The sequence below is a fragment of the Zingiber officinale genome, chromosome 6A (assembly GCF_018446385.1).
Source record: "Zingiber officinale cultivar Zhangliang chromosome 6A, Zo_v1.1, whole genome shotgun sequence".
NCBI lineage: Eukaryota > Viridiplantae > Streptophyta > Magnoliopsida > Zingiberales > Zingiberaceae > Zingiber > Zingiber officinale.
The window spans coordinates 133655611-133672193 of NC_055997.1; the positions used below are offsets into that span (position 1 = coordinate 133655611).

The 16583-nt window shown below is 35.2% G+C and overlaps 1 protein-coding gene across 3 annotated transcripts in view; it reads right to left on the reverse strand.

The window, feature by feature from the left end:
• LOC121998221 (U-box domain-containing protein 35-like) overlaps positions 1-16583 on the reverse strand; it is a 41612-nt gene that overhangs the window by 6157 nt on the left and 18872 nt on the right. For all 3 annotated transcript variants that reach the window (XM_042553019.1, XM_042553021.1, XM_042553020.1), the window contains exon 5: positions 9020-9240. In XM_042553019.1, coding sequence (XP_042408953.1) covers positions 9020-9240 — 221 coding nt within the window. The remainder of the gene's footprint in view (positions 1-9019; positions 9241-16583) is intronic.

Consider the following 16583-nt stretch of genomic DNA (forward strand, 5'->3'; position numbering starts at 1 on the left):
AAATTTTCAATTTCTAATTTTAAATTATCATTTTCTGATTTTAATTTATCTAAAATTCTATTTAAGTCAGCATTCTCTTTTTCTAATTTGAATAAATCTTTAGAAAGAGACTTAATAAATTGAAAGGACTGAGTCGGGGTTAGATTACGTACCTTACTTACCTGACTAGGTGATGCTCCCCCTTCACTGCAGCTTTCTTCCTCTGATGTTCCTCCCCCTTCATCTATGCTCATCTCTGAGCTTGACTCTTCTTCCAGCTGATGGTTAGCCATTAGCGTTAACCCCGAGAAGGCTTCAACGTCTAATTCGGAAGAAAACGAATCTGACCAAGTGGCCTTCAGGTTTTTCTGTTTGGAGGAAGATTGTCGTTTTTCCTTTACTCTTCCCTTTATCTTCAATTTTGGGAGTTATCTTTGATGTGCCCTTCTTCGTTGCAGTTGTAGCAACGAACCGTTCTTCTCTTTCGCTCATGTCTCTTTGTCTGCGATCTAAATTTATTAGAATTAAAAAACTTATTGAAACGCTTTACCAGTAGAGTCGCTTCTGATTGGTCGATCGAGGCTTCGGAGTCAGAATCGTTTGTTTTTGCCTTTAAGACAATGTTCTGACTTGTTTTCTCCACTTCATTGGGCTCTGCAATCTGAGATTCGTGAAGTTCAAAAGTTGAAAATAAATTTTCTAAAGTACTTACCTCGAAGTCCTTAGAGATGTAGTATGCATCTACTAAGGACACCCATTCTGGAGTTCTGGGGAAGGCGTTGAGCGCGTACCGGATCGAGTCCCGGTTCGTTACTTCTTCTCCAAGGTTGCTTAGTTGAGTTATTAGCTCCTTAACCCTTGCTTGGAGTTGCGCTACCTTCTCGCCTTGGTTCATCCGGATGTTTATAAGTTGAGTCCGGAGGATATCGCGTCTTGCAAGCTTCGCTTCGGATGTACCTTCATGAAGCTCCAGGAATTTTTCCCAGAGGTCTTTCGCGGAGTCGTAGCTTCCGATCCGACTTACCTCTTGTGGTGGCAGAATGCTAAGCGTTGGCGACAAAATCGGCTTGCTCCTTCTTGCTCTACTGATGCTCTTTTTTATCTTTTGAAACTTCAAAACTATATTTCATAGTTAGTAAAATATCGAAGTCGGTTTTAAAAAATACCTCCATCCGGCGTTTCCACGTCGCGAAGTCTCCGTCGAACTTCGGGGGATGAATGCTTGTTTCGGCCATCATCTTGATCTTCGTGCTTCAGTCGGCGGCTAGTCCTTCTGAGGCGGTCTGGCTCTGATACCAATTGTAGCTGCAGCGGAGGCCGGCAAGAGAGAGGTGAATTGCTTCTGAAAATAAAAAATACTCTCCTCAAGGCTTTCAACTCAAAATAATAAGCAACAGTAAAATAAACAAAGAAACAGACTCAGCGATTTACTTGGTCAACCAAGACGGTTGTTAATCCAAGGCAGAAGAAAGGCACTCTGAAAAGAACTCCTTTTCTGAAGGCGGAGAAGCTCAGACAAGTTACTAGGAATGACTACAGAGTTGAAAGAACAATTGATCTCTAATTCCTAGCTCCAGGGGCCTTTATATAGCCTCTGGAAATTCTATCTCGGAGGTCAAAGGCGCCTCCAATAGAGGTACAAGGCGCCTCCAAGGGAGTGAGCGGATAGAACTCTATCCGCAGCGCAAACAGTCATTTTGACCGGATGAAGGCGCCTTCATTAGGCCTGTTCAATCGGTCGATTAACCGGTTTATCGGTTTACCGGTTCCGGTTAATTCCGGTTTACCGTCGATTATATAGAACCGGTTAACCGACCGGTATCCTTTCCGGTTAAACCGGTTCCGGTTGAACCGGTTCCGGTCGGTTAACCGGTTTGAACCGAGAACCGATGGGCTGAGGCCCAATGTCCAGTCCATATGTGCCCGATTGATTACAGGCCAATTCATGTTCGCCGTTCGCTATACACTGCTTAACGTGGAGTGAAATCCACAAACCCAACAAGTTGATATATAATAATATATATATTGGAATGAAAGAGTAAAGAGACGATTGGATAGGGATTAAAAGGGAATTAAATAATCAAATAAATGAGAAATTATGATTTCAACTTTTCAAATGCTGGCCTACCGTTGGGTAAGTCATAAGTGGGCTTGATTATTGCCTTTTTTTTTATAATACAAATTAATTAGTAATTTTGAGTCAAAACTCCTAGTCTCCTCTCGTGACTAGTCCGTGACCCATCTCTCTCCTCACCTCCACGTTTCCAGTTCCACCCAAAATCCTCGATTCGGCCATTTTTTTTGCCCTAGCCGACTGAGAGGCTTCGCCGTAGACGTCAAGTCGCCGTCTCGCCGACGTTGTCCAAGAGTAGTCTCCGCCACGGCGCCACTCGCCATTTGGTGCTACTGTGTTGATCGGTGGGGGCGACGGGCGTGGGCGTGCTGCTGTGTTGCCAACATACGATGGTTCGACCTTCTTCCAAGCAGAAGGAACAAGAAGCTCCAATCGCATCAAATCATAGGCCACCACGCCACCGCCGTTCATCGTCACCAACTCCGTTAGAGCGCGTAGAAGCAGTCACAGCCACACAGGTAGCTCTGTTATCACTGATTCACCGTAGCAGAAGAATTTAAAAAGTTGTTGTTTTCTCTTTCTGAATCTTGGACTTCAAAACAGAAGCAACGTGAAGAATTAATTGTGCTCAATATATTGCAGAATGATCCAATGGCAACTGAAGAATCTAACAAGAACACTGATAGTGACGGTAGCTCTGCTCGCGATCGGTGAAGATATCGAGAACAAACGAAAAAGAGCTGGAGGTGGTGTTGGTTCTCGAAAGAAGCATTCATCGTCTGGGAGCATTTTGAAACTTATATTGATAAAGATGATGGAATTGAAAGGGCAAGGTGTTTGCATTGCGGTCATGTTTACTATGCGGATCCAAGCAAAATGGCACTACATCTCCGAGGCAACATATTCCTAAGTGTCCAAACAATCCTCTCAATAGAAAGGACTTAAAGGTAATACAAAGTCAATTAACTTTTGTTGGAAGACATGTTGATGAGGTGTCTGGCAAAGTAAAAGGCAATTTACAGGCTTGGAAATTTGATCAAACCACAGTTAGAAATGCTGTTTCTTATATGATCATAGTAGATGAGCTACCTTTTAGATTTGTGGAGGGTAAGGGTTTTCAATACTTAATGAGTGTGGCTTGCCCTTCATTTTCTGTTCCATCTCGGTCTACTGTTACTAGAGATTGTTATAAGTTATATATGGAAGAAAAGGATAAATTGAAGTCATTTATTAAAAATGAAAGTGGTAGGATTTGTTTGTACTGATACTTGGACTTCAAAACAAAAGGAATGTTATATGTGCCTAACTGCCCATTTTATTGATACTGACTTTAAGATGCATAAGAGAATTTTGAATTTTTGTCCTGTCTCTAGTCATAAAGGCAATGATATTGGTGAATTGATTTATAAATGCTTGCTAGATTGGGGCATTAATAATGTGTTCACCGTGACAGTTGACAATGCAAGTTCAAATGACACAGCAATTCTGTATTTGAAAAGAAAATTTATGAATTGGCCTAATTGCATATTTGGGGGGCAGATGTCTCATGTTAGGTGTTTAGCACATATTCTGAATTTGATTGTCAAAGATGGGTTGAAAATAACAGATGAATCAGTGGAGAATGTAAGGGCAGCCATAAAATATATTAAAATGTCTCCTGCTAGGATTGGAAAATTCAAAGAAACAGCTTTACTTGAAAACATCGAGTACAAGAAGCACCTTGCTTTGGATGTTCCAACTAGATGGAACTCCACATACATCATGCTTTCCTCATCTTTAAATTATATTCGAGTTTTTCAATCTTATGCTGAGAAGCATGGTGATATGGTAGTAGCTCTAAAAGCAGATGATCATAATGTGCCTTCTAGTGAGGATTGGGATAATGCAAAGAACTTATGTGATTATTTGGAATGTTTTTATCATGTCACTAATGAAGTTTCTGCCAGCAAGTATGTCACTTCAAATGATTTTGTGTCTCATATTAGTGAAATTGATGGTTTGATAAAAGAGTTGAAGAAGAGTCTTGATCTTAACACAAGTGCAATGGCATATTCTATGGGTGAGAAATTTGATAAGTATTGGGGGGATGTATCAAAGATGAACAAAGTTGTTTTTATGACTGCTGTTATGGATCCAAGACGAAAGTTGGGATACCTTTATTTCATGCTTACAAATATGTATGAGAAGGATATTGGTGGAACCTTATTTGATAGTGTAAAACGAGCCATGGAGGAGATGTATGATGATTACAAGAGATTGTATGGGTCAGGAGATTCTTCTATGACTTCATCATCACCTTCTGTTTCTTCAAGTTCACGAGATGTTCTTGTTTCAGATGCAACAGATTCTTATGTTTGTGCAAGAAATAGAGAAAATCTCAGACATCGATTGGAAATGCAGTATCAGAAATCGAAAGCTAATATTGTAACTGAATCAACTTCAGAATTGCAAAGGTATTTAGCTGAGCCAGACCATCCATATTCAAAAGGGTTTGATATCTTATCTTGGTGGAGGAATAACAAGGCAAGATTTCCTATACTTTCTGAGATGGCTCGCGATTTACTTGCAATACCAATTTCTACGGTAGCCTCAGAATCAGCATTTAGCACTGGAGGTAGGGTATTAGATTTTTTTAGGAGTTCTTTAACTCCTAGAATTGTGCAAGCGTTGATTTGTGCTCAAGATTGGTTTCGGGCTACTGGGTCTCCAATGACAGTTGAGGAAAATTTATTGGAGTTACAAAAATTTGAAGCAGGTATTATGTTTAACTATTTTAGTTTTTATAATATTTGATTTATATGAAATAAAGTGTTAACATATATTTTTTGTTGTAGAATTGAACCCATCAGAAAAGGATTGTACTTTCTTCGATAATTTGTAGTGGCTTCTCTCTATCAAGATCATTATGCAGAATTAAAAAGTGATTAAGCGAATCAAGTAAAAGGCAAGTTTTATCTAATAAAAATGCTTATTTTACCTATTTTATTGTCAATCATTGCTCATCGTCAATTCGTTGAAGGTTTTGTAGTATCTATCAACACTTAAAAAATTATAAATTTGTGATGCTCAAGTTTAGTCGTTTAGATGATAGTTTGCTTACTTTAATCAATCAACAAGTTGTGGTTTACACTTCATAAATTTTTAGCCAAGAGTTCCTTTATAAATTGTGTAGGAAGGGCTTTAATTTCTGTGACTAGCTAATTAGCTAAATATTGGTACTGGGTGATATATGTTTTGGACAATTAATTTCATTTCGTGTAGCTGGAATATTGAGTTTTCCAACAAATATATAAGTTGGTTTGCTATTGAACTTGCAGTACACTCCTGCTATCAATATTTGATTTTGGAGCATTGGCTACATCTTTGCTGAGGACTGAGGTGCTGATTGGGAAGCCACTTTTCATGTGGTTCATCATTGAAGATTGAAGAGTGCAGAATTCAATTTTAAATCTTTTAGAAATCTTGAATTTGTGTTGGACAAAAAGATAATGTTTGAATTTGGTGTGTAACATATGTTGTGTTGAACTGTTGATGTATTTTTAAGATGTTTTTGAATGGATAAATTTTAGTTATGATGGTTAATGATTATTTAGTAGATGAAGATTGTTGTTATTTGTTAGCGTAACATTAGATTGTTGGACTTGGATAAATCTTTTCTTGTTGAATATAAGATTGTTGGACTTGGATAACTTATTTGGTTGATAAACATAGTTTTTAAATATTGCAACTTGCAAGTGAGTTATTTAGTTGGATATATCTCTTTTTTTTAGTGAAAATCTAACATATCAGTATATCACTGTGGTAAAAGGAAAAGAAAAGATTCACTGATTCAATTTCTAGTTATTCTACCAATATGATTAGTTGTTATTTAAAAGAACAAATAGATCATACAACAATTTGTCAGCGATCAACTAGTTTCATGCACAACTACAATTTGAATATTTGATATTCTGTTGTCTGCTAAACTGAATGCTATTACTCGGTCCGAATATTTCATTTCAAGCTTTTGGCAGCGTGTGGTAGATTGCCTGTCGGCTGCCGTTTAATTTTTGCAGCCCTCATCTACTGTAGTGCAGTGCAGTGCAGTGTTTCGAGTCTTGGAGTTGGACATACCTCACAGCCACTCAGCCAAATTGCTGCCAATGCCATTGCATGTCATATTAATTAATACAAGTATCATATGCAATTTGCAAGTTGACGCGGTTGTTGACTTCAACATCAGTATTCAGTAATAAAAAGATAAGAATAAATGAATAATTTAAATATTTTTAAGAAAAAAAGCAACACTTCTTCAATAGATCATGACATCATGTAAAAAAATAAAAAATAAAAATTCTCAAAGCCCAAGTTCTATGCTCCCACCAGTGTGCTTACATTACATAATTTCATAAATAAACAAAGCTCCTTCGGTCCTTCCACAGCTCTAGTCGATTCCTTTTCAGATTATTATATCTATTTTATTTTAATTCATGGAACAATAGGTCCACTCACCACTTACTTATCTTTTAGAATGATATTTTGCTCTTTCATTTATACTTTGCCAGTTTTTACAAGATAAAAGATGATTTTAAATTCTGATTCGAAATAATTAGACCGGTTTACCGGTTTTAACCGGTTCCGGTTAATCGGTTTATCGGTTTACCGGTTAAACCGGCAAAAAAAATCTTAAACCGGCACCGAACCGGTAAACCGGTTAACCGGAACCGCTTAAAACCGGTACACCGGTTAACCGGTTAACCAGAACCGGTAAACTACCGGTTCCGGTCCAATTTTCGGTTTTCCGGTTTTTTTGCACAGCCCTAGCCTTCATCAAGCCATGATGAAGGCACCTTCAAGCCATGATGAAGGCGTCTTGAGCTGCCTTTCCAGCTCGTTTTCTTCTTTACTTCAACTTCCGAAGTTCCGTCCTTCTGGGTGATTCCGACCAATCGAAATAGGACTCACCCGAACCCAATTTCCGGCCTTCTCCTCGAGCAATCTTCCGACCCAGCTTAACGTCCCTCGAACGCCGCGCACGTTCTTCTCGCCCACCAATGTACTCTTCCGCAGCTCTCTCGTCCTTCGGACGCACCGAGCCGTCGGCTCCCTTCCCGTGTCGTTTTTCTCGCTAGCTGCGTCTTCCGCTCGACTTCCTGCGCTCTTAAGCTCCTGCACACTCAGACACAGGGAGCAAACACAAAGCAGGACCTAACCAACTTGGTTGATCACATCAAAACAACCACGGGGTCAAACATATAACACTTGTGATATGCATCATATGCTATATGCTCCTAAACCCTAAAGGCAAAATCTAATTGGTTTAACCCGGAAGCTAAAAAAAATAAGCAAACAAAAAGCAAAAAACTGCGTATTTCATTTGAGGCGCATGGATTAAATCCAGGCACCCCGAGTCAGATCCGGACGAGTCCGCAACAAAAGGTCCGCAGCATATCAAAATGTTATATATATATATATAAATAATGAATTATAATTTATAGGTTAGAGTATTGGAAAGGTTAGGTTGTCTAAAAAAAGTTTTTTTTATAAATGAGAATATTAAGATGAGCGTGTAGAGTCTAAGTGAAAAGTAGGTACAGTCTCACCTGATATGGACAAGATGAACATACCACTACTGCACCTAGATGTACTGACACCAAAAGGATCACTCATCTCTAGCATCTTCTCAAGTAAGCTCTAACTTTTCTAACATCTTCTCTAGTCCGTTCGTCCTCATATTGTTCCTTTCTCTCCTATCCAAGGTAGCAACACTTTATTACTGTTGACTCTATATTGTGTTGATTGGTTGGCAACAACACAAAATTGTTCTGGAGCGGGACTGAAGTAGTTTTGGCACTAAAGATTTCAATCGTTAAATGTTACTAATCAAAAGAAATTATGTAACTCAAATAAATAATTTAATAAGGGAAAATAATTCAAATGTTGGACATGTTTAAAGATCACAAACAAATTAAATCAATTAGTGATGAAGGTGTGAGTGCTATAGGGAAACTAAAGAAAAGTGATGTAAAAGATGATATACTACTAGCAAAAGAGTCTAACATTTGCTTGTGACTCTTGAGAATTGGGAAATAATTAAGATGGACGGAACAAGAGTTTTTTATTTATTGGATCTAATATTCAATGAGGAATTGATGAAAATACCCTAAAAAAAGTGGTTGGTTAGAATGGAGAGAAGCTTTTAGATTATTGTGTGATCTTTGTGTCACATGACTTCCAATCAGAGTCCTGGGTAGCTAGGAAATAATAGGAAAAAAAAATTGTAGCAAAGGTGAGAATAAAAAAGAAATGTGATACGCTAGAAGAAAATTATATTACTATTATAAAAAAAATAAGGCATAGTAGCTCTGATAGTTGATAAAATAAGAGAATTTAGAGTAAGACAATATGGGCACGTACAAAGACGACAAATAGGTTCTAAGGTTAGACAAGTTAAAGTTATGAAACTAGAAGATAGTGGATGGAACCAAAGAAAAAAAAAATTATTTGATGCAAGCAATATCTCTTGAAGAGTTCAATGGGGATAATAACATCCATATAGCTGAAGTGAAAAAGTTGGAACTTATGGCTTGATTTTGTTATACATAATGCATTAGCCTTGATTCATATTAGAATTCCAAATCAACCTTTAATTTTTATTAAAGGTCCATTTTTATTTGGTTAAATGCCAATTTGACTTGCTGTATTCTTTTTTATTAGCTCAAAACCTAACTTTTCTTTGACAGACCCAAAGTTTTTGCTTGATGCTTTAAATGCTAATGATGCATCAAGTGATACTCAACCAGCCTATATAAATGTCTGTGACTGTTATAGGATCATATCTGTTCACGCTATATTTACCTGCAGAATAAGCATTAGGTACCAAGCAACAGAATATTCATTGCAATATGTGCTCTTATTATGGAGATCTGGATGCAAAAGGAATATCGCAAATATCACTTGAACATGTTGAGAAAGAGAACTAATTACCTGACTTTGAACTAGAAATGCTTGAAAAACTGCAAGAAACTACAGCAGAATCATTTGATTCTTTTATTCTATCCTCCATCACCGGCAATGATTGAGTTTCATCTATTCCAGATATTGATCGACGGACAGATGACAATTTACCTTTTGAGACAACATAAATTGTACAAAAGAGTGGTGTACACTGAGCAATTCTAGATGACAAGTTGCCTCCCTTAAATTTCCTGCAGGAGTATATTCACCCCAAACTATGTAAAAATAATATTCAACCAAGAGATAATTTGTGGACTCTATAAAGCCAATCGTTAGTCAGCAAAACAATAGACGAAGATAAAATTTAGCAAAGTCCTAATGCTACATGAGGCAGGTTATTGTTGTGAAAGCAGTAACCCAATGATTAGAGGAAATATAAGGATAAGTTCAACTTATCTCCAAAATACAAATACATACTAACTCCTTAACAAGATAAACTGTGAGGTTAGCCGATTGAATTACGGAATTCAGCCCATGGTAAATATTTACAAAAAAGGAGAGCTGTCCTTGCTATGCCAATTGTGCTGTTCAGAAAAAGATAGTTCTAACCTTTAAAGATCATCTGTAGCTTACAAGCTAAGGAGAAAGTCTCTCCTCTGTAAATTAAAAGAGAAGAAAATTTTAGAGTTTGGAGAGACTAGATAGATCTGTGGACTGGAAAGATAAGGAGAAGATAAGAGGGGATTGGAGTGGAAGAACAAAGTTCTGTTCGGTGAAGAGAAAGAGGAGAGGAGGAAGAGAAAAGAAGGAAAAAAAAATTTTGAAAGGTGCAATTAAGTTTAAAAAAAAAAAGGTGTAATTATAAAAAAAAAAAAAGAGGACTATGAAAAGAGAAGCAGAACCAAACATATACGTGCAATTAAGTTTACAAATGAAAAGGGAAAACACGAAAGATGTAGAAAAGAGAGAAGATAGAGGAGTTAAGATCTTTTGGAACTTAATGGAAGAAAAGGAAAAGGTTAATTGTAGAATTGAAAGGTTTTTGAGAAGATGATATGCTGATAATGAGAAAGTTAGGGCAACTAGAAATTGAAAGAAAAGAAGATCTCTGCAGTAAAGAAAAGAGAAGGAAAAGAAATTCAACTTGCACATCACAGAATTACAGCTCAAATGGGAATGTTTTAGGAACTCTTGTTCATACCATGTTTTAGATGATGCGTATGGTTACTGTTTGTAATAAAGTTAATAGCATATTAAATGATATATCTATTGTATTGATTAATGTAATTGTAATCTTGAAATTAAGCTTAAAAACACATGAGATTATTAACTTGTCTGGAAGTGAATGATACCTGAGCCAATACAAAGTGAGTGCTTGACATGTCTACCAGAGGGGATATACATTGACATGTTGATATGCTTTTGTTATCTTAAATGGAACTAGTTCTACTTGAGTTATATGCTCTTTGTAGACCTAAGACACCAAGATAACTACACATTTCGGAAAATGTTATTGTTTTGTTTGTTTGATATTGTCCACAAAAGGCATGCATTATTATGTGATACTTTAGCTTTTAAGAGGTGCATACTCATTACATGGCTTCTATAAAATTTTCAGATATAGCAAGTTATCTTAATAAAGATTCAATTCCCTGTTATGGTATAATCTATCTTTTATGTAGTCTAATTAATTGTGCTTTGACTCATTTATTCTGTTACTAACGCCTTGTATATCTATATGTTGTTCATGTAGGTATCCAGTGTCAACTCATGTCCTCGCTCAGGGCGTGATAATATCACTAAATACACAAAGGCAATCAATTATATAAAATAGTAGAATAGAAGATTGCAAACCAAGTCTAATTTGTTTTACCAAAGCACACATTTTCATGTTTCATGATTACTCACTTGAAATTTGCGTGATCAACTAGAGATCATCCTATTAGTGTGAGATAGTACTAACTTGAATGGAAATCCATGAGCAACTTTGTAGAACATTAGCTCCCAACATTTGCTAAACATGTTATATTTCAAGTATTTTAACAGTATTCTTTTAGAGTTTTGATTACAAATCTCAGAAGATGACAGGCATAAATCTTAAGAACAATAAAACAAAGGAGAGAAATACAAAAAAAAAAACATTAAAGTATAAACTAAGCTTTCAGAGTTTGATCTTATCGCTCATATTTGCACGGAATTCTCATAATTACACTATTTGACCTAGACTAAAGATAAGTTATAGGCATCATACAAAGATTCAAATATATATGGAGAAATTGTATCATGCAATATCAAAAGTAAAAATTTGAGAGAAGCATTAATCACCATTCTAAAAGGAGCAGTAGACATGATGACAGTTTAAAATGGCAATTAACATTGTTTTGTTAGTTGGCAATACTTGAGACAAAGTTACAGATTCTCAATTTAAAAACTGGGAATGTATAGTACCTGAAATAAAATGATAAGGACCAAAAGCACCACATACCACATATGGTGTGATAAAAAAAAAAAAAAAAAACCAAAATGAAATGATGCCCAAGCTGATAAGGGATCAACAACTCACTCACAACCCTCGTCTTCATGGCTCCATCCTTCAAACCCGCCAACATTGAAATCTTTGAATCACTCAAATTTACTATTTTCTCGACCCAAACAACTAATTCAGATAGCATGCCCAAGAAAACTTTATTGCAAATCAAAGCATTAGAAAATAGTCGCTCATGGAAATATATTGCATGCAAGCATGCTATTTTGGTGCTTGAGAAAATTTTGTTTTAATGACACGAGCACTTGAGATGCACGGGCACAATGTTTTTTAGGTCATTTACTCTTTCACTTGCTCTCTAAGGTTTTGGAATTTAAAGACTCATTGTAAACAAACTTTCTGATTGATAGATTGATGGAATGAATGAATTAAGCTTATGCACACTTATGATATCCCACCTCCCCCAAGTGGATTCTCCATAAGAAGAAAATTTTCCTTGGTGTATTTTGGGCTTAATTAGTATAGTAGTGTCGACTAGTTTATCATCAACATGTTCTTTCTCCTCTATTCTGGCATCAAATATGGCATCATAATGTAGGTTAGAATGTGTAGGGCAAGGTCTAAATGTTCACTTTGTGTCGAGGTATTGGTTCCCAAATGGAAAAAGATGCATTGGTGTTGTGCTGGTATGGTCGACACACAATGTCAATGGCACCAATTAAGAGAATGATGAAAAACAAATATTGAAGGAAGAAGACTCTCAATACACCTAATGTGACGGAGAAAGAAGGCTTATTGAAGCTAGGATTTAATAGAATTTAAAATCTTTGTTTAACATGTAAGGTGGGCTTGTAGTTTAGGGTTATCAGGTAAGATTAAATTGGGTAGTATACTCTCACAATTATGATTTTTTTCCTTCTCAAAGAAAATATCCAATTAGACTGATTTTGTCCCGCTCATCTTGGTGAACCCAAGTAGTCTTTCACTACCCTTTCTGTAGTGTCCAAAATCAATCCCCGCTAACTCCATGCATGATTAGAGTAAGTTGCAACGTCTAATTTAAATAATGTAGGTTTATTAACGAAAATTATGGATTATGTGATTTAAATCTCAAGACACTTTAGGAAATTTTAGAATAAATTTTGAATGTATATAAAATTTATATAATTTAATAATTGGTGTTGAAGCACTCAATAGGTGTATAAAATTTATAAAACTCCCTAGTCCCTAAATCCGAAGATGTATAAAATTTATATAAATATTTGGTGATTAAGCATCCAATTCCAAATATGTATAAATTTTATCAAGGTTCTAAAATTCGCTAGGCGCTAGTCGGGCGGCGGACCAGCGCCTAGCGCCTAGGCCGCCTAGGCGGGGACTAGGCGGCGCTAGGCGGATTCCTCGGTATTCCTTGTTTCATGTGGACTGTGGATAATGTCATATACAAATCTAAATGTTGTTTTAAATAATTTCATAGCAATGGAGATCTAACTATGTATGCTAAAAAAATTTTATTTTTTAAATCTGAATATCTGATAAATGATAATATTTATTATAATTTTTAAATCTGTTAATATATAAATTAATATTTAATATTATTTATTAAAAAAGTTAAATATATTATTTATATATTAAAATCTGATTAGTGATTATATAAATAATAAATTATAAAATTAATAATGGAATTTTATATATTTAAATTTGTTTTATATCAATTAATAAAATTTATTAAAAAAATAAATTTTAAATATATTTAAATTTTAAAGGAATTGTTTGAATTTATTAAATTAAAAAAAAAAACAAAAAACGCCGTCTCGCGACGCAACACTGTCGCGAGACTCGCGACTCGCGCGACAGCGCGGACGCCACCGGCGCCGCCGGAAGCTCCGCCGAACGTGTCCGGCGAAGTCCGCCGTTGCTTCCAGCGGCGCCGGAAGCGTCGCGGAAAGCTTCCAGCGCCGCTGGAAGCATCACGCGATGCTGTCGGACGCGTCCTAAGACGCGTCCGGCGGCTGCGGACGCGTCCGGCGTCGCCGGAGACGTGCCGCGACGATGACTAGGGCCGATGAGGCCCGCCGAGGGCCGCCAGAGCCGCCTAGGCGGCTGGGCCGCCGAGGTCACCCGCCTGGGGGTTTTCCGGCGCGGCTTGCTGCCGCACAGCGACTAGGCGGCCGCCTAGCCCGCGTTTTAGAACACTGAATTTTATACATATCAGAATTATGAATAAAATTTATTTAAGGTATATATATATAATATTTGAACCATTCAAATATTACATAAAATCTGAATAGGTATATAAACTTATATGATCTAATATTCATTGTGGAGTCATTCAATTATTGGGTCTAGACTTGGTGCGACCTATATATATATATATATATATATATATATATATACCCCTATGGGATTGGGGGAGAGGGGCGATTTGGGAGGAGAAAGCTAGAATTGCTGCCGCCCTAGCCTTGAGTCCCGTAGGTCCAAGCCCTAAGGGGAGGAGAAGAAGAGGAACTTCGATAGCAAGGAATCAAAGGCATATTCTAAACTATTTTATGCAATATTCAGTTCATATAATGATGTTTAGGTATGGTAAACTCAACCATATTTAAGATAATTTAGTATGTTATGTTAGTTTCAGTTCTATGTTTTTATATGCTATAAACTCAACCATGTTTAAGATAATTTAGTATGTTATGTTAGTTTCGGTTCTATGTTTTTATATGCTATAAACTCAACCATGTTTAAGATAATTTAGTATGTTATGTTAGCTTGGTTCTATATTTTTGGATGCTATAAACTCAACCATGGTATGGTAATTTAGTGTATGTTAGCTTCAGTTATATGTTTTAGTATACTATGAAACCAGCCATGTTTTCTTTAATAACTTAGCATGTTAGTAAATTTCGATTTGTATGGGTTAGTACAAGGAATGAAATGTCGTTCCATGTTGCCTGACACGGATGTTTTTTACCGTTGCGCCGGGCGACCGAAACTAATACAGGAGGTGTCCTTGTCTCAGTGCACCGGAGGAGACGTCGGACGCCTCCTGTAGCGCCGAAAGTGTCCCACGATGCCTTCGGCACCGAAGGTGTCACGTGATGCCTTCTAGCGCCGAAGGCATCAGCGACGCCTCTTGGCATCGAAGGTGTCGCCAGTAGCGTCCAGCGACCCTTTTGGCACCATCGAATGCGTCCGCCAGAGGCCCCCACAACGATCGATTGCGGACAAACACGATTTCTTTTCCTAATTATTTTATTTAATTAATTTAAACAATTCCTAAAGATGTGTGATATTTCGAATAGACTTTTATAAACCCTAATTAAAGTATCCTAATAAAGTATATAAAAAATATATTTAAAATTAAAATAAATTTAATAAATTTTATTAATTAATATTCTGAATTTTTTAATGTTTAAATTTCATTTAAAAATTTTAAAAAATATAATAATTCTTATTTATATTCTAATATATTTTTTATTATTTTGTATTATTTTAAATTTCATTTAAAATTTTAAAAAAAAAATTCAAAAATTTTTCAAAAATTCTAAAAAAATCTAATAAATTATTTTTATATTCTAATATATTTTTTACTCTTTAAAATATATATTATTTAATTAATAATTAATTAAATGAATAAATAGTTAATTTATATAATTATTATTATATATAAAGTAATATCTTGTATTAATTTATATACTTATAATTATAAATAAACCCATTTTAATTCAAGTTATTTAAATAAAACTATTTTTTATTTTTTTTTTACCAATATTAAATTGTTCAATAATTGAGAATTTATACAAAATCAATATACAACTTATTTTTATATATATCATAAACATATTTATCTTAGAATTACTATATATAAATAAAAAAAATACCGTTGTATCGGCATTATACGATACGATACGAAACGTATCATTCCGGTCTGAGACCGAAACCTCGGCACGGGTCAAAATTTTAAACCTTGGGTTAGTATGCTATGAATTCAATCATGTTCTTGGTAACTTAGTATGTTAGATTAGTTCGGAATTTATGAATATGTAAGTGATGAATTTTATGATAATATGTCATGTGTTTATGAACTTGTAAATAATTACTATAGGGTTTGGAATTTATGTTTCTGTATGTTATGAATCTTATAATAAAATGTCATGTGTACATAGATGCGGTTAAGTAAATAATTAATATGTACGCAAGATTTTTATGATTTTTGATATTTACTGCATCATATGGATCGTGATATAATATTTTGATATATGTGCAAGTTTTCTAACATTTGTATACTGCACTATATGGATCATATTACGTATGTTTGATGGTCAACACATGTTTTATTGGTAACCGGTTTAATTAGGATTTTTAATTGATGTTTGAACAATCAAGTAATTGCTGATTAAGTTAGGGAAATTGATTTAATTAACAATTAATTAATGGGATCGATTCATGAAAAGATTGAATGATCGGTAGAATATTCGATGAAATTAATTAAGAGCTAATTAAGAATGTTATTGGTTGATTAATTATCGGATTAGTTTGTTAACAGATTAGACTAATTAATCAATAGATTGAATAACGAGTTAATTGATAGATTAATTAATACGCTAATTAATCCATTAACAATTTGACCGATTAACAGGCTAAATTGATTTAAGTAGATTGACTAAAGTATAAATGAATTAATCGATGGGTAGATTAATTAATTCAAGAACTGATTAATTGTCTAGTTTTCAGTAATTTATAAGTTAAAAATAGGAGTTAATCTGTTGATTTTAGTTAATTAATCCAAGTATAGTGGATTAATTTAATGATACTTGATTGATTAAAGATAATTAAGATTAACTATACGGTAAGTTGCATTCGATTTAAACATAGATTGATCGATAAGTGATTAGGAGTCATTAAAGTATGATTTAAATCCCTGAATAATGGAAGTAACTAGGATACATGAAATTAATTGATTGTTACTTGACACGTTTGAATAACTAGCTGACTGATTTATTTGATGTAATTAGATAATCACCTTAATTGAATAGTTGTTGAGCTAACTAGGTTAGTAATCAATTTAGTTATAGAATAAGAGCAATTAATGGAATGGGAAAAGGGTTAGGT